The sequence below is a fragment of the Hemiscyllium ocellatum genome, chromosome 24, assembly GCF_020745735.1.
Source record: "Hemiscyllium ocellatum isolate sHemOce1 chromosome 24, sHemOce1.pat.X.cur, whole genome shotgun sequence".
Classification (NCBI taxonomy): domain Eukaryota; kingdom Metazoa; phylum Chordata; class Chondrichthyes; order Orectolobiformes; family Hemiscylliidae; genus Hemiscyllium; species Hemiscyllium ocellatum.
Window position 1 is genome coordinate 27815752 of NC_083424.1, and position 25140 is coordinate 27840891.

At 38.2% G+C, this 25140-nt stretch overlaps 1 protein-coding gene across 2 annotated transcripts in view; it reads right to left on the bottom strand.

Moving 5' to 3' along the window:
* LOC132827122 (sarcoplasmic/endoplasmic reticulum calcium ATPase 2) overlaps positions 1-25140 on the bottom strand; it is a 91450-nt gene that overhangs the window by 22546 nt on the left and 43764 nt on the right. For both annotated transcript variants that reach the window (XM_060843624.1, XM_060843622.1), the window contains exons 6-13: positions 17020-17100; positions 14929-15014; positions 9343-9807; positions 8130-8218; positions 4627-4729; positions 3700-3831; positions 3480-3605; positions 2863-3081 (exon numbers count right to left, since the gene is read on the bottom strand). In XM_060843624.1, the coding sequence (XP_060699607.1) occupies positions 2863-3081; positions 3480-3605; positions 3700-3831; positions 4627-4729; positions 8130-8218; positions 9343-9807; positions 14929-15014; positions 17020-17100 (1301 nt within the window). The remainder of the gene's footprint in view (positions 1-2862; positions 3082-3479; positions 3606-3699; positions 3832-4626; positions 4730-8129; positions 8219-9342; positions 9808-14928; positions 15015-17019; positions 17101-25140) is intronic.

Below are 25140 nucleotides of genomic sequence, written 5' to 3' on the forward strand. Positions count from 1 at the left end.
TTACAGACTGATTAGCCTAACCTCTCATGGGTAAGATCCTGGAATCAATTGTGAAAGATAAGATTTATTGTACTCCACATGCCACTTCTTTGCCCACTCTCATAGCTTATCAAAATCTTCCTGTAGCCTCCCTGGCCTCTTCAATACTATCTGTCCCTCTACCTAACTTTGTATCATCTACAAACGTAGCCAGAATGAGATTGGTTCCTTCATCTAGATCATTAATTGTATGAAGTGAAAAGCTGTGGTCCCAACACAACCATGTGGAACACCACTGGTCACTCACTGCCATCCCCACATTTTATCCCCACTCTGCTAGATAGCCAAGCTTCTATCCATGCTAGCAGCTTGCCTCTGATACCATTGCCCCTTATCTTACTCAGTAGCCTCCTGTGTGGCACCTTGTCAAAGGCCTTCTTGAAGTTCAGGTAGACAACATCCATTGGCTCTGCTTGGTATAACCTGCTCGATACTTCCTTAAAGCATTCTAGCAGATTTGTTAGGCATGACCTCTCCTTGATGTAGCCATGTTGGCTTTGCCCTATTTTACCATACATTTCCAAGTATTCAGAAATATCTTATTCTTCACAATGGACTCCAGATCTTACCCATGACAGAAGTTAGGCTAATCAGTCTGTAATTTTGTTTTTTGCCCTACTCTCTTTTTAAAACAGTACCGTCACATTAGTAATCTTCCAGTCCTCTATAACGCTCCCTGACTTTAGTGATTCCTGAAAGATCACTATTAATGCCTCCATTATCTCTTCAACTATCTCCCTTACAATTATGACGTGGTCCATCTGGTTCAGTTTATTTATCCACCTTCAGGCCATTCAGCTTTCCTTGCACCCTCTCCTTGGTAGTGGCCACCATACTTAGCTCTGCCCCCTCACTCTCCAATTTTTGGGATATTACTATGTCTTCCATAGTCTACTATGTGAAGACTAATGATAAGTAATAATTCAATTACTTAGCCATATCCTTGTTCCACACTCTCTCTCTAGTGAGATTTTCCAGAGGCCCAAATGTCCACTTTTGCCCTTTATCTAAAAAAAACTCTTACAGACTTGCTCTATATTACTGGCTAGCTTACCCTCTATTTAATCTTCTCCCTCCTTATATTTTTCTGTTGGTCTTTGTAAACTCACCATTCCTCTGGTTTCCCACTCTTCACCATCTTATATGCTTTGTCTTTTGTTTTTATGCTATCCTGGACTTCCCTAGTCAGCCAGGTTGCCTCAGCCTCCCTGCACTATGCTTCTTTTTCCTCAGGAGTGAATCTCTGCCGTGTCTTCTGAATTATTCCTACCATTGTTATTCCACTGTCTTTTCTGCTAGACTCCTCTCCCAGTCAAATTCTATCTAGCTCCTCACTCATACCTCTGTAGTTGCCTTTATTCAGTTATAATAGCCTTAACCTCTGATTCCATCTTCTCCCTCTCAAATTCAAGAGTAAATTCAAACATATTGTGATCACTACCTCCTAAAGGTTTGATCCTTCTGTTGTGCAGCTGGGATATCTAATATAGAGGAGAATTGTGAGGATGTGTGTCTTCTGCAAGCATCATGTTTACGCAATTATTGAATGAAGCAGAGGAAAAGCAAAGTGCTGTGCACTTTTCCAGTGTAGTTTCAAAGACCAGTGTCCAGGCTAAAGTTGACATTTAGCAAAAAGTTGCATTAGGTAGCAACTTAATGCAAATAGGACAGCTGTTCATTACATCTCCAAATCAAATCTTGTAATCTATATATAGTAACATCCATGCTACATACGCCAGGCAAAAACTACCTCCAGCAAGAGAATTTAACCATTGAATTTCAAGGAACAATTGTGTTACCATTACTGATTCCCATCCTAACAACATTCTAGGGGTTGCCATTGTTGAGGAATTGAACAGGACTAGCCATAGAGATAGAGCAGCTGCAAGTGCAGGTCAAAGGTTAGGAATACTGCAGGAAATAACCACCTCCTGATTTCCCAAAGCCTGCCCACCATCTATCTACAAGTCAGCAGGGTGATGGAACACCTCATTTGCTTGGGTGAGTGCAGCTCCAACAAAGAAAACTTAGGAAGCTTGACACCTTCCAGGACAAAGCAGGCCTCTTGGTTGGCAGCACCACATCCACAAGTATCCACTCCCTCCACCACCGATACTCCAGAGTAGCAGTATGCACGGCAGATAGTCAAAAATCTTTAGGTAGCGTCTTCCAAATCCATGCCCACTACCATCTCGAAGGACAAGCTACAGACATTTGGGAACACCACTACTTGCAAGCCACTCACCGTTCTGACTTGGTAATATATCACTGTTCCTTTAGATTTGCTGTGTCAAAATCTAGGAATTCCCTCCCTAACAGCATTGTACCGAAAGCACATTGACTGCAGTGGTTCACGTTGCAAGGTATTTAAAAGCAACTGGAAGCGGACAATAAATACTGGCCCAGCTGGTGATGTCCACATCCCATGCATGAATAATAAATTACTAGAACTGTACAAATCCATAACCACTGACAATCGACTCTCACTGGCTCGCTAACTATTCCACTTAATTATCAAAGCTCAGTAGTTTCTTTGACAAGATACAAATAGCACAATATCATTTATATAAGATTGTATAATGCATTCGTAAATAAAGGGGTGTTGGAATTCTTTTAGGAAGGTTTGGCAGAGACAGTAATGAATGCTTGAAAAGAATGGATGAGAGACTTTACTGTACGATGATAGCTCTCTCCTATGTTCAACTTGAATATGGTTAATTGTCATTTCATTAAACATAATGGACAATATTTACTTTTTAGCTGTAGTTACCAGCGCAAAGTTTACAGCCACATATTAAAGTCTTTTCTGATGCCAATACTAACTTCATAATTAATGAAATTTGATGACTCTTCCAAATTCATGTCTTCTTTTCTGATTGGATTATCAAGAGTAGCCAGTGCTAAGCAACGAAGTGTGTCCTTCCCAGTACCCCATTCTTTGACAACAGACAAAATCTTCTCTTTGACCGACACCGATAGGGGCACTTTACTGGCTCCAATACGAACATATGAGCATCTATCAATCACTCCCTCAGGGGCACCCTGTTGGGGGGAAAAAAAAAGCAGAAGTTACTGTATTCTCAGCACAACATAACCCCTTCGGCCCTACCATTCTGATACCTTTGACAGCTTGCTCTCTGATAATGAATTTGCTTCTGCTAACCATTTCTGAGCATGGATGTGACATGCTCAACACAACATTAACTTTGAACTGACAGAATTAAATGATTATTAGTAGGTAATGGTCATGAGCTCAAAACAGACTCAGACAAGTTTGCTCAAAACCATCACTGGGATAGTACAAGGCTTCAGCATGGCACTACTTGTAAATATAGTGGCCAATTTATCTATGTCAAAGTACAAAACATTTACTGAATGTCAAACTACAAAATGATCAACAGTATCTGAGGGACATATGGTAAAATGTACTAATGTTTTACCTTAACAAACATCTTGTTGCCAATAGATGAACGAGTGGGTTTGTTCGGGGAACAATACACAGACATCGATTTCCTGTCTCTGGAAAACTCCAGAGTGAACTCTTTCTTCATTAGTTGTTTGATGACCTAGAGAAACAGATAATATATTTTAAGCCAAATTTTCTATTTAACTTTTTCCTGTCAGTAAAAGGAAACTGCTTACAAGTTAAAAAATACTTACAGTGCAGCAGGCATTGGCACGCTCAATCTTAGATAGATTTTTCACATCTGTATCAAACACATTCATTTTTTCAGCCAAGCAACAAAGGGCAGTCTCTGTTGCTTCTCCAACCTTCTCAAACACTCCTTTGGTCTGAAAATTATAGGCAAAATGAATTAGCTTTGACAGTAAAACCACAATAAATAATTTCTGATATTACTAAACATGGCAACTAGAGTCCTCTTCCCACGGTTAGAGTGATTTTGATTTGGGGAAAGAAATATTAGATTTTGAACTATAATGCAGAACAATTACTATTGTTTCAATCTGGCAGGGAAATGTTTTAACTTGAGAGATTTCGTGTTCAGTTTCAAATACCAGGGAGATACATTTCAATCTCACAATGAAATATTCAAGTATGACTGCAAAGAAGGTTTTAAGTTTTGCCAGACTTTAAGGGTGGAAACCTTCATATTCCCCATCACCAGTATTTTATTCTTTATTTTAAAAACAACCTTAACATTTAAATATAGACAATGATGAAATCTATAAATCATGACAGATAGACCAATCAAGTAGCAATTACCCAATATGCTACCTGACTAATCAGCTAGGCATGACAATAACTGGAGATATAAACAAAAACATTTGCTGCAACTTCAGGACAAAAATCCTCAACTTTCCTTCTCCCCTTAAAACAGAATCTGACCCAGTGAAGTACCCCCCCCATTAGATAATAGTTATCAACACTAATATCTCCTGTTGTGTCCATTACCATCACCATCACAACTGTCTTCCTTTGTACCATCTCATCCATAACCCATCTACTTCTTGCATACGGTCTCTCTCCCAATTCCATTTTACTCTTTATGAAACTTCAGTCTTTCAGTGCTGAAATGACCTCTACTCACATGTACAGTCATGGGAAGTTCAATGTTAGATTCATACCTCATTATAATCCAAAGAAGAATCATTGCAAAGTGCACAGATAGTTGCCAGTTCAACAAGGCCATCATAGTCAGAACATTTCACTACTTTGTTATCCAATTCTCTGCAAAACAAAAGTTAAATTTAACTAAGATTTCCAGGCCAGACTATTCTACTGAACTAATAAACTGTATGCAGCCACAGCAGTGTTAGTGGCAACAGCCTCAAACCAGATTCAGGTTTTGCAAATTTGCATTTTTATTTTGGAAACCACCACATCCAAATTAAAAGCATTTGAGATTTGCAAACAATTATTCATCTTGGGGGATCATTTTACAGTTGCAACCCAATGCAGTGTGTAAGATCCAATTGATGTGCTCCATTGCTTAATTTCAACTCAAGACAAGAACTAAATAACAGCATTGCCTGTACAAGCACTTACACTGCAGTGCTGCTGAAGTTTTAGAAGTCACACCCATTCCAGATAATGAAATGCAAAATTTGCCCCAGTTATCCAAGATCACTTTGTGCAATATCAGACACTTTTGGCAACAATGTGACCGAGTTGCTGTGGTTTTGTTGCCCCATTAGCACCATTCTGATGCTATTTAAAGGCAAGGGTTTAAATACAGGCACACATTTACACAAATGGAAGTCAGAGGTCAAAAAAGACCCGTCACTTTCATTTGAAAAATAAAAACATTAATATTTTTCAATGAATCTATTATTTTTCCAAAGTCAGCATTTTATTGATCACCAGACTACTCAATGTGTGACAGCATTTAAAAACTAAAACAAGCCATTAAAGCAATGCAGATTCCTGCTTAGCCATTTCCCTCATTAATAACGAAAAAATGCTGTGTGCGCTTGGTAAAGAATTTTACTTGCATTGGTAACTAAAGTTCACGTGACCAGAATTATTTCATTCCAACTGTATTCTGAGAGAGCAGAGATTGAACATTTTGCTAGTATTTATGTTTTCATTCCTGAAAATTAACTTTTACAGTATTTATTCAAAATTACAGAAACTGGAAATTCAGTTATGTAAGTTTTAAATAGCCAATTAATTTAGAAAGAACAAATACAATAGAGATAATAAAAACAAAGACTGTTTCATGTAAAATTGTGAATGACATTACAAAACATTGGTTAGGCCACAGACTGAATACTAAATGTGGTAACCAGAACTGCACAATTAGAAAGGACATGATTGCACTGGGAAGGGTGCAGAGGAGATTCATCAGGATGTTGCCTGGGATGAAAGCCCTAGTCACGAAGCAAGACTGGATAGGCTGGGTTTGTTTTCCCCGGAGCAGTGGAGACGGACAGGGAATTTGATCGAGGCATAGACAGTGTATATCATGAGAATTTATTTGCAATAGCAGACATGTCTCAGACCAAATAGCAAATGTTTAATGTGGTTTAGAGTAATAGGACAAAACTTTTCACCCAGAGGGTGGTGGAAATATGGAATGCACTGCCTGTGAGGGTGGCAGAGGCAGGCACTCTCAACATTTAAGCAGCATTTGAATTAGTACTTAAAATACCAGGGTATTGCAGGCTATGAAACAAGTGCAGGTAAAAGATTAGTGTAGTTTAGTGTTTGTTGGTCAGCAAAGACATGGCAGCCAAGGGCTTGTTTCTGTGTTGTATGATTCAGTTAGCATCAAGTCTGGAAGAGGTTCAGGAAGGGAAATTTACCTGAGCTCTTCATCATTGTTCCCTTACATACAACAATGGTAATAAAATTTTACATGTAGTAGGTTGGGATACTCTTTCAGGTACAAAGCACAAATTACTCTCAATTTCCTTTTTCTGCATATATAGTAACAACCATGGGTTTCATACCTCTCAGTCATAAGGCTGTGGATTCAAGCCCTGTTCCAGAGACTTAAACTCAAGATTTGATTAACAGTTCACTGCATGATGGAGAGAATGCTGCAGACAGGCTTCCTTCAAATGCAACATTATAGCAAGATACTGGCCCCTTCAGTGGATGCAAAATAATCACATCATACCCCTTTAGCAAAAAAGGTGATCTTCTGATGTTTTAGTTTAGTTATCTCCAAACTAACATTATAATTTCAAAATTTTTTTTTGCCATTATCTGTGATGTTTGTAGGACTTATATTCCCAGTCAGCAGAAGCTTAATGGCTAAACTGCAAGTAACTCATTGTTTTGCTTTGGGATTTCTGAACCATGCAAAATATATTAATGCAAGTTACTGCTTTTATATATTAACTTTTTTGGGGGTTGGGGTTTCATGTGACACCAGCAGTGTGGAATTAACAGCACCTTAATTTCATGACCAGCTTCTTCTGCTTAGAAATTTCTAAATTTTTACCTGACAAAAATCCTCTCACACAACCTTAGTACAAAGTTGTTGGTTTATTCTTGAACATTTCCCAATAAATAATCAAACAGGCCTGCAAAAATCTAACAAAGTTTTAAGGGACAAGGTTCTGGTGTAAAAAGGTTGGGAAGGTAGGCCTTGAGTAACAGCATCTTCTGAAAAATATTTAACAACTTCATTTATTTATAATTTGTTCCCACCCCAAATATCCAAAGTTATTACCTTTAATATGATTAGCTCCAAGATTAAGCCATTCTCTGACATATGACAGAAGTCTAGAGGCAAATCCAAATACTTAGCCTTTATTTAATCAATCTACCAAAATTAGTCATCTTGTTGGATTAAGGTCAAACATCATAAGGGACTGCTAGATTTGGGCACACAAACTTGGGATCTAGGTACTTGTTTACCCAAATAAGTATACAATATTGAAAAAAGTTTGATTACTATTTGAACATTGTTGAAATCAGATTTTAACCAAGGTCCAATGGATACAGGAGGAATTTATCCATATTACACTCGCCACGTTTTGAATTTGAGTGTAGGTATCGAACATGTTTCATTTGTAAAGCCTGAAAAGGAGTTTTTGAATTCTATCGTCTAGAGGTAGGACACAAAATAAAACTAGGTCACAGATCTTTGTAACCATACAAATATATGTGGTCATGTCCTAATCCTGCCATTTCTATTACCTTCTGATGGACAGTTCACTACTGGAGATGTTGCATCCCTGATTAGGTCTCTATTTGCATTAGCATTGCACGCTGTTATTCGTTATCAGGTTCACCTACTACATCCTCTTGGAAAGAAACCAGCAAAAATAGTTTTCAATTCCTTCTCTTCACCCTCCCCTGCAGAAAGAGGCACTAGATTAGTGGTAATTGCATTGTGCAATTGTGATCAATTTTCCCAAGTGCCAAACATCAATATAGTCTAAAAAAAAGTTTTTTTTATTTTATTGTCCATGGCATGTAGGAACAAAAATCTAATTTGATTATAGTGGAAGCATTTTCTTGGAAAATTGGTGTATACTAAATGCATTCACACACTTCAAAACCTAGGGTAGATTACAGTGCACAGACAACTGGCCCATACTTTTAAATTGAGCTGAACATGTTCAAGTTCCAGGTTGAAAAATAATTTTGAAAATGAATGAGTATGAGTACTTACACTTGTCCCTCAGGACTATAGGTGGAGCCACTTACTGAAAACTCATTCAGAAAACACTGTTCACCTTCAACTTTGTCAACAATGAACATCTAGGAAAATGACACAAAGCAATGGACAGTCTAAGTGAAGAATAGCATAGCAACAGCTGATCAAATCAAAATGACTAGAAAGATTTATTCCTCAATGATGACAAAACACGTTACCTGACACAAAGTTTCTTTTACACAACAAGATTCTACTGATTGTTAAAGAACATTGGATCAGCATTTAGCTCTGTTGCTGCATGCACGCACAAGTCTTTTTTCTGGAAATAGTTTTAAAGAATTGAGATACATGTACATGAAGCCCTAGATAATCTAATACATGCAAAGATTTTAGTCTATGGAAGTGCCTCATGAGATCAGAGAAAGCAGTGAGAATCTTACTGTCTAGGTCAAAAGATTCTTTACACCAAGCTGGAGTAGATAAATCGTACTCCCACAGGAGTCCGTTTTTAGTCCATGAGACAAACAATCAGGTTACTTTAGCAGCCAATTTTGACCGTATGACAGCTCACATAAATCTTGCACATATCCTACAAACTGAAGATGACACAAAGGACAAATGAACTAATTTAAACTCTTTCAATAGTTTCAAGATCTGTCTGTAGTTAGTGACTTGAGATTTTAAGTTTGTGCTAAAAGAATAACTTTTTAAAAAATTGTTTCAGGTTAATTACCACCAAATAACTTGGCAAGATGCTACATTTTTAATGTAGCACACAAACCCAAACAAAATGATGCAGACACACCACAGTCTAAATAAAAGCCAACTAAATCTATTTCTAATGTAAAAATTCTAATTATAAAACAGATAATTAAGTGTGATAAACATTTAAAATGGATTTCACCATCGATTTTATTCATTGGCATTTTGCCATTCGAGTTGCACTCTCCGGAGGATGTTGCATAAATTCCCACGTGCAATGTCAATTGAAGGACAAAGGGATTATAATATTAATAAGTGCAGACTGGGACAATTATTTTTCAGGAAAATAGAACTTTTTTCATCTCTCTGAAACAGACTTCCAAGCTCTGAGTTTAATTCTCTCAGTTCCCATCCTTCCATTCCACCAAACATTAAAGAGGCCAACAGTGCAGAAACAATCCCGCACTTTTAAGTTGCTTAAAAATAAATGTAAAAATAATCCAAAGTGTGCTTTAAAATCACTTACCCGGCAGACAGACATCTGATTTGTAGTGAGAGTACCCGTTTTGTCAGAACAGATAACAGAAGTGCAACCCAACGTTTCAACAGAGGGCAAACTCCGCACAATAGCATTCTTCTTTGCCATTCGCCTTGTGCCGAGGGCCAGGCAGGTAGTAATAACAGCTGGCAGACCCTCTGGAATAGCAGCAACAGCCAGAGCAACTGCAATCTTAAAATAATAAATGGCACCACGGATCCAGGAGCCACCATGTACAGGGTCATTGAAGTGGCCAATGTTTATGATCCAGACAGCAATACAGATGAGTGAAATAACTTTGGAGAGCTGTTCACCAAACTCATCAAGCTTTTGTTGAAGTGGAGTCCTCTCTTGTTCAGTTGCCGCCATCTCATCACGAATTTTTCCAATTTCGGTGTTTGTACCAGTGGCAACAACAACTCCAACTGCCCTTCCAGCTGCAACATTTGTACCCTACAAGAGAAAAGGCAGTTAATTTACCTCAAAATGGGGAGTTAGCAACTTCTAGCTTAGATTACCTACAGTGTGGAAACAATCCCTTCGGCCCAACAAGTCCACACCGACCCTCTGAAGAATAACCCACCCAGATCCATTTCCCTCTGACTAATGCACCTAACACTATGGACAGCTTTAGGATGGCCAATTCACCTGGCCTGCACATCTTCGGATTGTGGGAAGAAACCAGGGCACCCAGAGGAAACCCACGCAGAGACTGGGAGAATGTGTGGAGTTTACACAGACAGTCCTATATTAACAGAACAGCTAATTACTAAACAAACTAGAAATACACAGCAGTTTAATTCAGTAATTAAGAGAAAATTCACAAAGGTGATATTGGTGTCATGGTAATGTTCACCAGATTCATCCAAACAGCCTGAGGAGATTCATGGATTTAAGTCATACCATAGCAGCTGGCAAAATTTGAATTCACATAATAGATCTAGAAAAGTCATTTAATTTCAGTAAGTGACTATGAAACTAAAACACTGAGCTCACTAACATCCTTAAGTGAAAAATCTACTATTCAGTGTGGCCTACATGTGAGCCCAGACTGACAAGAGAACTCTAAACCGACGTCTGTAATAGCCCAAGTCCCGCAGTTTGACTGTATTGTGTGATAAGTTACAAATAATAGCCTTTCCAGTGACACCCACATTCCATTAACAAATGAAAACTTTCCTTTTTGTTTGTACTTATTATATCTATTCATTCAGGTATCAGCTCTACCACTTCACTAAACACAAGGTTGGTTGGCATCCTAAACAATTTGATTGTGTATGCAATACCAATCATTTGTAAAGGCCAGGACTGATTTGAGATAGTCAACATGTGGTTTCCCATGCACAAAGACATCTCATTAACTTGACTGAGGTTTTTTGAAGAGGTGACAGAAAATTGATGAAGGCAGAGCAATAGATGTTGTCTACATGAATTTCAGCAAAGCTTTCAATATGGTGGACTGGTTGCAAGGTTAGATCACATGGGATCTGGGGGACCTAGCCATGTGATTACAAAATTGGGTTGACGATATGAGACAGAGGGTGTGGTTGCTTTTCAGATTGGATTGGAGGCTTATGACCTGCAGTGTGCCACAAGGATTAATGCTGGGTACACTGCCTTTCATCATTTACATAAATGATTTGGATGTGAATATAGAGAGGTATGGATAGAAAGTTTGCAGATGACACCACAATGTGAGAGATGTAGTGGACAGTGAAGAAGATTATGTCATGTACAACAGGACCTTGATTAATGGACCAATTGGCTGACGAGTGGCAATTGGAGTTTAATAAATGAGGTGATGCATTTTTGTAAGGCAAGCCAGGACTTTTAATCGTAGTGCTTAGAGACCACTGCAGAACAAAGAGACCAAGAGATTCAGTTGCATATTTGCTTGAAAGAGGGTGTAGGTAGACATGGGAAGAAAGCAGCATTTGGCACACTTGGGACATCATGTAGTTGTACAGTGCATTGGTGAGGCCACTTTTACAGCACTGTGCTCAATTCTAGTTGTCCATCTACAGGAAGGATGTTGTTACACTTGAGATGGGGGCAGAAAGATATTGCTGGGATCGGAGGATTTGAGTTAAGGAAGAGATTAGGCTAGGGCTTTTCTCTATGGAACATCAGAGGCTGAGAGAAACCTTACAAAGGTTTATAAAATCATGAAGGGCATAGATAGGGTGAACGACTAAAATCTTGTTCCTGTGGTGGATGAGTCCAAACCTAGAGGACATAGGTTTAAGGTGAGATGGGAAAGTTTTTTACGTTGGAGAGTAGTGCATGTAGAGAACGAGCTACTAGAGGAAGTGGAGGAAGCAGGTGCAATTACAACATTTAAAAGGCATGTGGATGAGAACATGAATAGGAAGGGTTTAGAAGCATATGGGCCAAATGCTGGCAAACAGGACTAGGTCAGATTGGAATGTCTGGTTGGCAGGGACAAGTTGGACCAGTCTGCTTCTATGCTGTATGACTTTATAATTCATAGCTTCAACGATGCTTACTTGCACCAGATTGAGAAACAAACAGCAAAGAAACTCAAACTAGTTGAGTATATTCTTATACAAAAAAAATTCACACAATCATCCATGAACTACAAGCACCCTGCAATCCCCAACTACCTGACCTATAAACTCTCTCTTCTAAATCATCTTTTATCAATAGAGTCACCTATTTCAAATTTAGTAATTCTCAGTTTGCAAAGATCTGCTCTCGCATATTGATGGATAAATCTTCAAAATGTAAGCATTCAAACCAAGTGCCATACAACAGCCAGAAACAAAAACTTGATTTTTATAAGATTGTTTAAATCAAAGACAGCTTTACAATTTAACTGGGAGCACTCGTGCTCAAAATTTGATTTTTAATTGAAAGCTGTAACTAGGTTAGGGGGTGGGGGAGTGTTCAAGTTCAAAATTAAAATTTGTGCAATTAGATTGTAAGCAGCTTTAACTTATGAGCTGATGATCAATTTTGAAATTTTACAACCCAAGGGAAAATGAGAGGCTAACTAAGATGATTTTTAAATGTGGCTTGCAGCAACCCAGAGTAAACAGCTGAAATTACATTTGTTCTCTCCCTTAGAGATTGGATTATGGAGAAGGCCATCTGTGGGACAGTTCAGATGGTAGGTTCAGCCCATAAGTGCAGGAACTCCTGTGTCACTGGAGAAGCAGAAATCTGCAAATTGGTTAAAGGGATGCCAGTTTCTGGAAACTATAATCAAAACAAGTGTATAAAACCAGTGGCCCAAGTGGTCCATTAAGACAGTACATCTAGACCGATGAGTGTGGAGTATTATGACAATGCCTTCCCCATGAACTGACAGTTCAGCAAAATAACTTTGCAGTGGACTGTTTAGAATTCAGAATAGAGGATCTACTTTTGCCAGACACGATGCGACCATGAAATTATACAGCTAGAATTACGTAAATGACACCATTTAAAAGTCAAGATGAATTAAAATCTTCAATGATCCTCCTCAAAGTGCCCCTTAAAAAAAAGTAGTAAATTTTAGTGATATATCTAAAGTTAAATTTATAAAACTCAGAATTTTGGACTTTGAGATATAAGGATATTAGCTTTCCAGCTTATAGTTATCAGCACTAAATGATCAGTAACCCAATGTATATTACCAGTTTACACAAAGACCAAGAATTCAAGGAATGAATGCTAATGTGAATTCAAAAGAGCACACAAACGTAAATGCCTAAAATAGATCCCAAAAGAATCCACGTAAGACTTCATGTTACACTCAATGAACAGAACTGTGCCAGGCTGATAGGGATCATGTTTAAGATGAGTGTGCAGACTTTTCCTAGAGTTCTGGGGGTTCTATCAAAAGGCTCTTCAGCAAAGAAAGTCCTGCCTGTTGAGAACTACTGACCAATGGAGAGGCTAACAGCTTGGCACTGCCATCAACATCATTGAGTCAGACGTACAGCATGGAAACCGATCCCTTAATCCAAATTGTCCATGTCGACCAGATATCCTAAACCAGTCTAGCCCCATTTGCCAGCACTTGATCCGTATCACCCTAAATATTTCCTATTCATATACCCATCCAGGTGCCTTTTTAAAGTTGTAATTGTATCAATCGCCACCATTTTGTCTGGCAGCTCATTCCATATATGCACCACCCTCTGCAGGGAAAAGTTTCCCCTTAGGTCCCTTTTAAATCTTTCCCCTCTTGACTCTCCCACCCCAGGAAAAAGACTGTCTATTTATCCTATCCGTGCCCCTTGTGATTTTATAAACCCCTCAGCCTCCGATGCTCCAGGGAAAACAGCCCTGGACCCATCCAAGGTCCAGGATTAGAGCACAAGTCAGTGAAAGTGGGATACGGGGGAGCAACCCTCTGTGAATGTTAGTGAGATAGAGGTGGCTTTTGGGTTTGGACCACTGCTCTGGGTCCTCTTACAATTAAGTGAGCCTGGTAATCATCTGTCACGACACACCACAAGTTACAGCCATTAAATACACTAAAAAAAAGGGAAGGAAATGCTTTGCCTGCTTTTATTTTACTGGACTTTTAATAGAAAACTGAATGTAATACTGGCAGGCACATTCAACTAACACTCACCTCGCAGCCTTTAAGACAGCAAAAGAGATCAGAAATCAAGTGAAGATTCAAATCTGTACTCAATCCTGACAATTACAGTATAACATACTGTCATGTCAAAAACCAGGAACAAACAGTAATGAAACAGTGGGATTATAAATTCAATATTTCCTTGGCAAATCAAAAGAGCTCCAGTTGGAAAACCCCCTTTGGTTAATGCATTAAATCTGTGATCAATTTTAATCTGGCACATTTTCTGGTGTTGCCACTGGCTATGCCAAGACCTACAGCCCTTAAGATCAGCTTGGGGAGAAATCTGAAAGTCTTCAATTGTAGAATTGGCATTTGAAATAGAAAACAAACTTGCATTCCCACTTCTCTCCTGTAAAACTAGCTTTACAAAATTCAGTATTATATATGCAACAAAAATATTAAAAACATGTTAACATTCTGTCATATTTGAATACTGTCCAGAAGATTATGGCAGCAGGTCAATCCTACAATATTAAATCCCTGAGCCAAAGCAATTTCTTGGCATCAGTCTTCATTTAGAGCTACTCTTTACTACTGAATGGTTTGGTTTTGTACGTATAAACAGCAACAGACTGAAACTATATGTGCCTGTAATTTCTGTCTGAGACACAGAAGGAGTCAAAAATATTAGGAAAGTTTAAACAAATTTGCTTTACTAGAGAGAGAGAGTCCTATTTGAAGTTCAAGGTAGTTAAAATCAATTTAAAATTACATTATGCTGGAAAAATAAAAATAAAATTGCTAGCCACCCTGATAAGTGAATTCCAGTATAACCAATTTGATAACTGAAGGGTGAAAGTGGCTTTTTATTTTTGTATTTATAATCTTATGATAAGTAGAGATGAGTATTTGGGTTGCGACAGCTTGAAAGCATTGCCTATTCTTAAGTAGAGGTGCCTTTTAATATAGGAGAAAGTGAGGACCTGGAGGTGCTGGAGATCAGAGGCATTTTAAATCTAGACAGTCAAGTGTCTTACAGAAAATAGCATGTTCTTTTTGTCTTGATTCACAGCACGAGGGTCAGGTACTGGATCCGTGTGCTTGATGATCGACACAGATTCACCTAGGCAAGAGAAAAAACATGAGAAAGAAATATTTAACTGTCACCCAGATCCAACTTATCCTTTCATTATGAAAGGGACACCCCAGCACGTAAGCAGACAAGACTGCAAAATATCAAGTTTTAGAACCAACATAGGTAAACCTTTTCACTCAACATAAGCCACGGAGAGACCAGGTCATTTTCTGTACATAATGTAGCTGGATGTCTGTTTGCCAAAAGTTTGAAGAATTCTTAAATATTCTTCACATCCATTTTATATCTTTGTTTTACATGTTAAATTACACTAAAATGTTACAGATCGGCTGAATATTACCTATTAAATGTTTACAACACTAATAATGCAATGTGTTTGAGAATTGCAAGTATCCAATAATTTAAATGAAGCAATGTAAATCAATAAAATCAAAATTTAGTCCAATGTTTGGTTAAGTGAAATCAATTTGAAATTAAAAATTAGATTTGTAGGGAGTTGCAATGTATACAACCAGCTATCAAAATATTTCAAGTTTAAATCTTGAAATTGTCTTTTCTATGCACAATTATTCCTTTCCGTTTTACCTATATTCCAGATTCTGTACATTGCAATTTAAACGACTCCTGGCTAACTAACTTGATTAAGATTTTTAATGAGCTAAGTGTTGAGGAAATAAAATTTGACAGTAATTATTTGTAATCAACCTGCTCAGACATACCTTTACAAGCAGTTGCAACTTGAACCAAGACCTTCAGGCCCAGAGGTAGGGACACTACAGCTTCACCAAAAGACCCTGAAGCTTTCACCACCAAGCAATACTGTTTCATGCAGCAGCAATCTCTGCTGATGACTTTGTATCACTGCTGCTTTTACCACAATGTAATAACCACTATACGCCCACATGGCTAATGCAGTGTACATGGACTTTGAGGCCTTTTGATAATGAGTCATGTAACAGACTTCAATGCTGACAAGTCAACAGAACAAAATAGATACAGTGGTAGGGATACAAAGTTGGCTGACTGGTGGTTGTCTGTTTCTCAGACAAGGTGCAGATTTCACAGGATTTGTTATTAGCACATGCAGTACAGTTTCTCAACAGATTATTGATTTGGACTTGGACGCAAAAGGCCTAATTTCAAAATTTGCTGTTGACATAAAACTTGGAAGTAAAAAAGTAAAACTGTGGGAAGGATAGTGACCAACTGCAAGAGCATTGGCAAGCTGCTGGAGTAGGTGGGCATGCAGATGAAATTTAATGCAGGATGTTGCCATGTCTGACTTTATAATTAAGTCAGATTTTAGGAAGTAACTTTTCAATTTAAGAATTGAATTTCAATATAGGTAAATGGAAAGTCTTTTTGTTCAGAAGCTGGTAATCACAACTGCACTATTTCAAAAAGTAATATACATTTAATAAATAAGTCCAGAGTTGAAAGGGAGAAAACTTGAACAATGGACGAGTCACCTCTAAACTATTGGCAGGAATAGGAGGTCTAGTTATTTGGTAAGGAACTAAAAATTATCTGTGTTGTTCCCAGATCAAAGAGCCTAAGGGTACCTTTGTATGCAAAAGGACTTTTTGGTGGGATCAAAAAAAACTAAAGATAGATGTTCAGCTCATTTAAAAATGTTTACACAGTTCATTAAATCAACACTATTTTCAAGATAAAAGATCATTAGTTTACTTTGTTTTTTTGAAGGATCCAAGTCTTTTTTAAATTCATTCATGAGGCGTGGAGTTTCTCTGGCAGGGCCAGCATTTATTAAAGTATGCCATGTTTCTATGGAGATGGCCTATAGAGAAGTGTACTTCTTTGTAGCTTTTCACAGAATACAAACAGTTCAATTTGGGAACAGTTGAGGGGTAGAATTTGCCCAGTCGACCAAGCAGTTGAATGAGCAGAAAAGGGTGAAAATAAATAATGCAGAGTACTATCAGCAAAAGGAAAAAAAAGTTGAATTTAATGATCAAGAATTCGAGTTATACAATAAAACTATTTAACACATTGAAAAGTAACATGACATTACCTGTAAGAATAGATTGATCTATTCTTAGGGTTGTTGACTTAATTGAAGTCAGTCTGATGTCAGCAGGAACCTTGTCACCAACTGTACAAACGAGAGGAGTATAGTATTACATTTCAGATTGGTATCTTTAATATTAAAAATAAACTATTTCACTTGACAATAAAATATTTAGTGCCAATCTGCCCTATTGCTAGTGTATAACCCAAAACTCTTCTGCATATTCAGTGCACAACCACCAACACATTCCCCTTCACCCCCAACACACCCAGTCTTTAGATTAAGAATGTAACCATCTAAAGTATATTATGGTTTTATTTCAACTTGAATGAAGTTATAATTACCATTGAGGAGAAGATAGAAAGTAAATAATACATTTTAACCACCCAATCTAGGCAATGGCATTTACCCTGCACAAGTTTAAAGACATTTATAAATGATAATTTAACAATACATTAGTCAAAAACTTTGTTGTTTCTTTATAAACGGAACCTTCCCTGATCTCATCCAAAGCTCCCACCCATTTCCAATGTATCCAGCAATACCAAACACACTAAAATACTAAATAGGGCAGCACAGTAGCTCAGTGGTTAGCATTGCTGCCTCTCAGCACCAGGAACCCGGATTCAAATCCCACTTCAGGTGACTGTCTGTTAAGTTTGCACATTCAAAATGCAAGGGATGCAGACAATGGAAATGTGGGACTGGCTTAAGGAACAGATATTGCGTGTCCTTGATAGGTATGTCCCTGTCAGGCAGGGAGGAAGTGATACGGTAAGGGAACCATAGTTTACTACAGAAATTGCATCTCTTGTTAAACAGAAGGAGGAGGCCTATGTGTTGATATAGGATCTGTTTTGGGACCGCTACTGTTTGTTATTTTTATATAACATAGAAATGGTTGGGGGAAACAATGTTTTTTGAAGACTTTTTAAGAACAGATTGTGTGTTGAATAGGTACAGACCTTTAAGAAATTTCAGAGGAAGGGGCTATAGTAATTGAAGATTTTTTAAACCAAACAATGAGAAAATCCATATTTCTAATCAGAAGACCAAACTTTGCTAACCCAGATACAACATTAGGAACCAAGGTTACAGTCAGATGGACCCATGCAGAAATTTGAAGATATAAGAAGTTTAGTTTAATATATTGGGATTCAGGTACAGGTCAGCAAGAACAGGAGTCAGGCAAATCAGGACAGAACCACTGTTTTGGTGAAGTGGAAATCTTGGTTTGGAGGGTGAAATATGTGACTCCAGCAACAAGGACATTTTAGAATATCAAGTCTAAAGGCAATAAAAACATGGATATCAATTTTTTTTTAAAAGGGTCCGGTCATTGACTATATGCTTTCCTCATATATTTGTCTTCTGAAAGTATAGGAACCTCACTTGTCCAGATTAAAAGTCATCTGCCATTCCATCAACTTTTCAACTTAATTTATTGTGCTGTATCCTTTGATAACCTTCCTCACTATCCACAACTCCAATTTTTGTCATCTGCAAAGTTAGTAATCAGGCTACTTACATTTCCATCCAATGCATTCCTATCCCAACACTGATCCTTGTGGAACACCACATCTTGTCAAAACCCCCACCCCACCAAACCCTCGGTTTATAACCAAGCCAAAATATCAAATTGATCATGATCCCATCTGTCTTAATCTTCTGGACCAGCCCACCATAAAAGGATCGTGTCAAATGCTATAGCAAAGTCCATGTTGACAACATCCACTACCCTATCGTCAATCATTGTCACTTTCTCAAAAGTGAAATTTGAGGCAGAAGATCTCCCCCACATAAAGCCATGCTGACTATTACCAACAAGTCCATTCTTCTCCAACTACAAGTAAATCCTGTCTTTGAAGAATCTTCTTCAATAATTTCCCTATCACTTACATAAGGCTCATTGGCCTGTAATTTCCAGAATGAACCCTGTTACCTTTCAACAAAGGAATAAATTGGCTATCCTCCAGTCTTCTGGGATTTTGTATTCTCGTTAGCCCCAGGTGAGGAATATTGAGGGAGGCAAGGGAGGAATATCCTGGGATAGATCTTATCAAGCCCTGGGATTTAGCTACTTTAAATGTTTTGAGACACACCTAACACCTAAGTCTTAATATCAACATACCCCTCCCTAATCTTATCATCATGCTCTTCTCCTTGGTGAATATTGATACAAACTACAGTTCAATGCTCAGCTCTGCGTTGAGCAAGATGCAAAAATTTTGCATAGCTTAGTTCATTTAACCAAGTGACTTTAAAAGGCAGTTTGTGGCAAGGAAGTGGAATTTACTGCTGTAATTGAATAAAATATACTAAACACTATCAGAGAGATCGGACTTATTCACAGGTATATAGAGATTGACTATTTCTCACCAAAAGTTATCAAGCAAATGAGATACAAAGCTGTGCCTAGGGTAAAATATGCAGGTGATTGCAGATGGCAGCTCATCAGACAGATAGGAATCTAGGTAGTATTTCCACCCAACAGTGGTTCCAGAGAATGGACAAGAATGGGGAGAGGGTTCATGGCAGACCTTATGGAATAAAAAAACTAAATTTCCTTTCAAAGTTGCTATTTAGTATATCAGAACCAGAGGAAATGGGGACTGTGTTACAAAGAGTGCGTTAAGTTCTCATGTTCTTTCCCGCTACCCCATCCTTTCTGTAGCCAAGGAAAGAATATGTGTGATTGCATGCTACAGTCTGGTAAAAATCTTGGTTCAAAGCAGGGAAGGAGAAATTGTCCTAGTGATCAGAACATAGATTCTGACTAGTATCCACCCGATGCCATTAAACCTTACTCCATGTAACCAATAGCAGGGTAAATCCTAGTAATATTTTATTTCACCACACATCACTAACAAGCTGAAACAGCAATGTCGCTGCTAGACACTCAAAAGATGGATTCAAGTGGAGGTACTGGTCCCAGGATGCAAGTTAATATGCTTGAGACACAAATAGTTTGTTACCAGTGGGGCTGAGCAGGTCAGTACATCTGTACATCAGGACAGAGAATTAATCCTGTTCTTACAGAAGCCTCATCATCCCTTGCCGTGTTATTATGGAATGCGCTCCTGCCAGGAGCAGCTTTTATTTGCGCACACACCTTTAGTTGTTCGAGTTAGTATGAGTCATCTCTCAACATATTAACAATATGGTACAGAGATCAATGGATTCTAACATATTATTCCAGAAACACTTGATGAAATTCACATGCAGTACTTTTTTTTTGGTTGGGGAAGGGAAATCAGAAGAGTTTAATGCTACACATAAATTTAAAATCAACACTGATTTTCTAAGAATGGAAGGTTAACATTAATACCTGGACTGGATACGCACAGAGGTGGCAAACAGGTGGGAATTTGGTACACTGAAATTCACTTATTTAAATACAAAATATTTTTGCAGCTGTCACAGCAAGTTGCCACACTGGGGTCCAGCACAAAAAGTATTTCTGCTTCCTTGCAAACAAAAAACAAGCAGTAAACTTTTCCTCTAATGAACTGATGAACCCGCAGCAAAAATGGTGTTCCATCAAAAATATTTATTAGAAAAGGGAACCAAAAGGAATGCACGTTGTTTAATGTGTCTTGTGCAACTGTACTAAGATATAAGTAAACAGCTTAAGAATGCAGTCATGATAACCCAGCTGGTGTTCTCAAGTACAGTATAGAATAGGAAACAATTGAAGCAAAATTCACATCTTAGCTGCATTGGGTAAAAGCTGACACGAAAGTCAATATCCTACAGTGCCATCAGCTATTCAATAGGGGTTACAGGGATTGGGTTTGGGTGGGTTGCTCTCTGGAGAGTCAGCATGGACTTGATGGGCCAAATGCCCTGTTTCCACAATGTAGACAAGCTATGATTCTAATGTAGTCACCCACCATTACTGACAGAAAACAAAATCAGAACAGACCCACAAAAAGGATATAGGTCTCATAATGTTAGTTCAATTTCAATATGCAATTTTAACTAGAGTATGGCCAGCAAGAAAGTTATTTTAAACCAATAAATCTTGGGTTTAAAACACATGACTAAAACAACCTAACTACTACAGAAAAACAAATCAAAGCAATGACTGTGGACCTTAAAACTAGCTCAAAACTAGTGCCAGTATTCTACAGAAAAGCATTTTTACTTTCAAGTCAGAAACATGCAAAATGTGGAGTTCGTTCACAGTTTGGCTCTCATTTTCTCAGAAGTGCAGTTCTTGCTTCCCAGCAAGATGAATTACATTTCAGGTGGTCTTTTTATGACTGGTCCTTGTAATATTCATGAATACAAAGCATTTCATTATAGAATGAAATCTTTTGATGTAAAAAAAATGAGCACATATTTCTTCCCCCCCCCCCACCCAACAAATCCGTGTGTTCACCCAATATAAACATTTCTTGGTTAAATAATAGAAGGCCATCTGTGCAATTTTAATTTTGTCAGATAGAGAACGGATTATATTACTGAAGTGATTAAACTTTTAAACTGCACCAGGGACAGAGTTCAGTGAACATTCTAATGTCACACCAGAGGATTAGCACCATCAGCTGCTATATCTGCAATACAGAATTACATTTGCATTATGTCATAACCAATACAAACAGGGACAAACCACAAAGCAACCTCCATTACAGATTGCTATCACAATGCTGCAAACAGTGGATCTTTTCCAATTACTTTATAAATACCTGATTTATAAACTTCAGATTCAAAAAGCAAATCTACCAATTAGGCTCGATATCCTGCAAGGAATTTCCCAATAAGGACAGGTTTCTTATTAAGCCACCAAATAAGCATAATTTTGGTATAACTAACAGTCAAAATGTCAGCTATTTGATTTGAGATTAGACTAAACTAAAGACCAAGTAAGCGCAACATAACTTTAACCATATGTAGATAACACATTTTGGTATAAAGCACATTTCAATTTTTTTTTGTTTGATGGCAGTAACCAGATGAAAAGTAAGCTAAGCTTCTGTGCCCTTGAGCAGAGAACAAATAGCAATACCCAGACAATGAGCAAGGCCAAAAATGGGAAAACTATTTGAAAGTGCTCCCCTGATGTCGCGAGGAGCTTTAAATGTGGACATATGATAGCAGCTGGTTTCCAGCAAATCACAATTCCACAGGAGCAAAATGGGATAATACCTTGCTGCAGAGTTTCACATGTCATGATGGCAATTGCTCCAAAATGTATTTTCCAGCCTACACCTTGTATAAAACTGAAGAGTTGAATGAGCGAGAGAGGACTACTAACTTTAATAATAAGTCTATATCCACCTCAGTGATTTTATATTTGTGATGGCATAAAACCTCCCTGATAGATTTCATAATTGGAATAAAAATATGACCTGACTGAAGTCAGCTGGAGATTGGGGTAGAATAATATTAACTTAAGTCTAGTCATGATGGTAGGATGAAACACTTCTGCAGGGAGAAAAAAAAAGCAAACCTTTAAATTTAACAAAATATACCAATTTCATAAGAAAACATGAAATCATTTTAACCTACTTGTGTGTCAAGTTAACCATGCTTTGCTGTGGAAAGAAAATTAATACGTTCAAATTCCGTGATAAGCAGCTTAATTACAGATAGAAATAAAACTGAAACTACAGTGAATTTTAACTTAAATTATTACAATTGATTCCTGCGAGTGGGTGTGTGGAAAAAGAGATTTATTTTATTGTTCCAGTTGTAGCAAAAAGTCAGATTTTAAGTTTTGCATATAAATATCTCGCTGAGTTTTGGATTCAGAGAAAACTGATCACGACCATCATCTGGTGTCAAAATGGAAATCAGACCATTCAATAAAGACTCCAATTGATCACATTGCTCTCAAAAAGGACTGTACATTTATGGGAATTTGGTAAGCACAATCAAAAATGATTGTAACTACTGGCAAAAGACAGTCTGGATATCCAAGAACTGTACCAATGAGACTATCTGGAAAAAAAGGACCAACACGTGCCCGAAAGTTTGAAACAGCAGTAGTTCAATGAGATGGAATTGCTTTTCATAAAAGGCTTCAAACATGCTTGTAATAAGACTTCCATAAGTGGAAATAGTTATTCACCATAACAAAATTAGAACAGCAGCTGGTCTTGTCTGGACCAGAACAATATGATCTGATATGCACTTTCACACCAATTCTTGCTCCCACATTAGTGCCTCATTTTCAGAGAAAGACTCTGCTTATAACATTCCATATAAGCAAGTCAACATAACTGAGTTTTACTCTAAAAGTCCTTTACTGAATGCTTGTTGTGGAACTTATCAAATATGAGGCTCAAGACTGAGCATACTTCAGAGGAAAGCCAGGTTGCCCTGCATATCAACAGGCAATTCCTCTAATGCGGGACTAGATATGCTGAATGTTAAAGAATCCATTGTACCATTCAAAAAGGAGAGAATTGGCAACATCCAGGCCAGCATTAGTCATTGAAGTCTTGCCTAGCTAATAACAAGGGGAACAAGGGGAAAAATAGTCACTTGTCTTTGTGTACAGAAGAGCCATTACATTTGACTACACAACCATCAGGTACTCAATACTGCCAAAGTATTCTTTTCCCCCCCCCTTTGAAAGCCTTTCAACAAGTTTATTAAAATACTCTGCAAGTGCAAATACAAAGCAACAGGATGGCACAATGGGTCAGCAGCTCTAGAAATTTGTTCAAATACAGCACAACTCAGTTATAGAGGCAGATGTACAGCACAGAAACACAGCTTTCGGTATAACTCATCCATGCTGATCAGATATCCTAGTCTAGTCCCATTTGCCAGCACTTGGACCATATCCCTCTAAACCCTTCCTATTCATATAACCATCCAGGTGAGTTTTAAATATTGTAACCGTACCAGCCTCCACCACTTCTTCTGGCAGCTCATTCCATATAGGGAAGACCATCTGCATGAAAAAGACACCCTTTAGGTCCCTCCTAGATCTTTCTCCTCTCACCCTAAACTTATGCCCTCTAGTTCTAGATTCCCCGACCCCAGGGAAAAGACTTAGTCTATTTATCCTATCCATGCTCCTCAGGATTTTATACCCCTCAGCCTCAGAAGCTCCAGAGAAAACAGCCCCAGCCGATTTAGCCTCTCCCTGTAACTCAAACCCTCCAACCGTGGCAACATCCTTGTAAATTTTTCCTGGACCCTTTCAAGTTTTACTTCGTGTTAGGTCAATTAGTCAGAAGGAAATGGTTCTAGGTGGGTTACTCTTCGGAGCGTCAGTGTGGGCTGGTTGGGCCAAAGGGTCCGTTTCTACACTGTAGGGAATCTAACCTAAAAAAACATTTTTCCAACAGGAGGAGACTAGAATTGCATGCAATATTCCAAAAGTGGCCTAACCAAATGTCCTGTACAGCTGCAAAATGACCTCCCAACACTTGTACTCAATGCTCTGACCAATAAAGGAAAGCATACCAAATGCCGCCTTCATTATTCTATCTGCCTGCAACTCTACTTTCAAGGAGCTATGAATCTGCACTCCATGGTCTCTTTGTTCAACGACACTCCTCAGGACCTTACCTTGAAGTTTATAAGTCCTGCTAAGATTTGCCTTCCCAAAATGCAGTACTTTATATTTACCTAAACTAAACTCCATCTGCCACTCCTCAGCCCATTGGCCTGTCTGATCAAGATCCCGTTGTAATCTGAGGTAACCTTCTTCGCTGTCCACTACACCTCCAATTTTTGGTGTCATTTGCAAACTAGCTATCCTCACCTTCACATCCACATCATTGATATAAATGACAAAAAGCAGTGGATCCAGTACCAATCCTTGTGGCACACCACTGGTCATAGGCCTCCAGTGAGTCAGATATACCGCACAGAAACAGACCATTTGGTCAACACACATGCCACCAGATATCCTATATAAATCTAGTCCCATTTGCCAATATTTGGTCCATACCCCTCTAAACCATGGCTATTCATATACCCATCCAGATGCCTTTTAAATATTGCAAATGAACTAACCTCCATCACTTCCTCTGGCAGCTCATTCCATATACGTACCCCACCTCTGCATGAAAAAGTTGACCCACCCCAAGGTTAGCCTAGTTATCTTATTCATGCCCCTCATGATTTTATAAACCTCTATAAGGTCACCCCTCAGCCTCT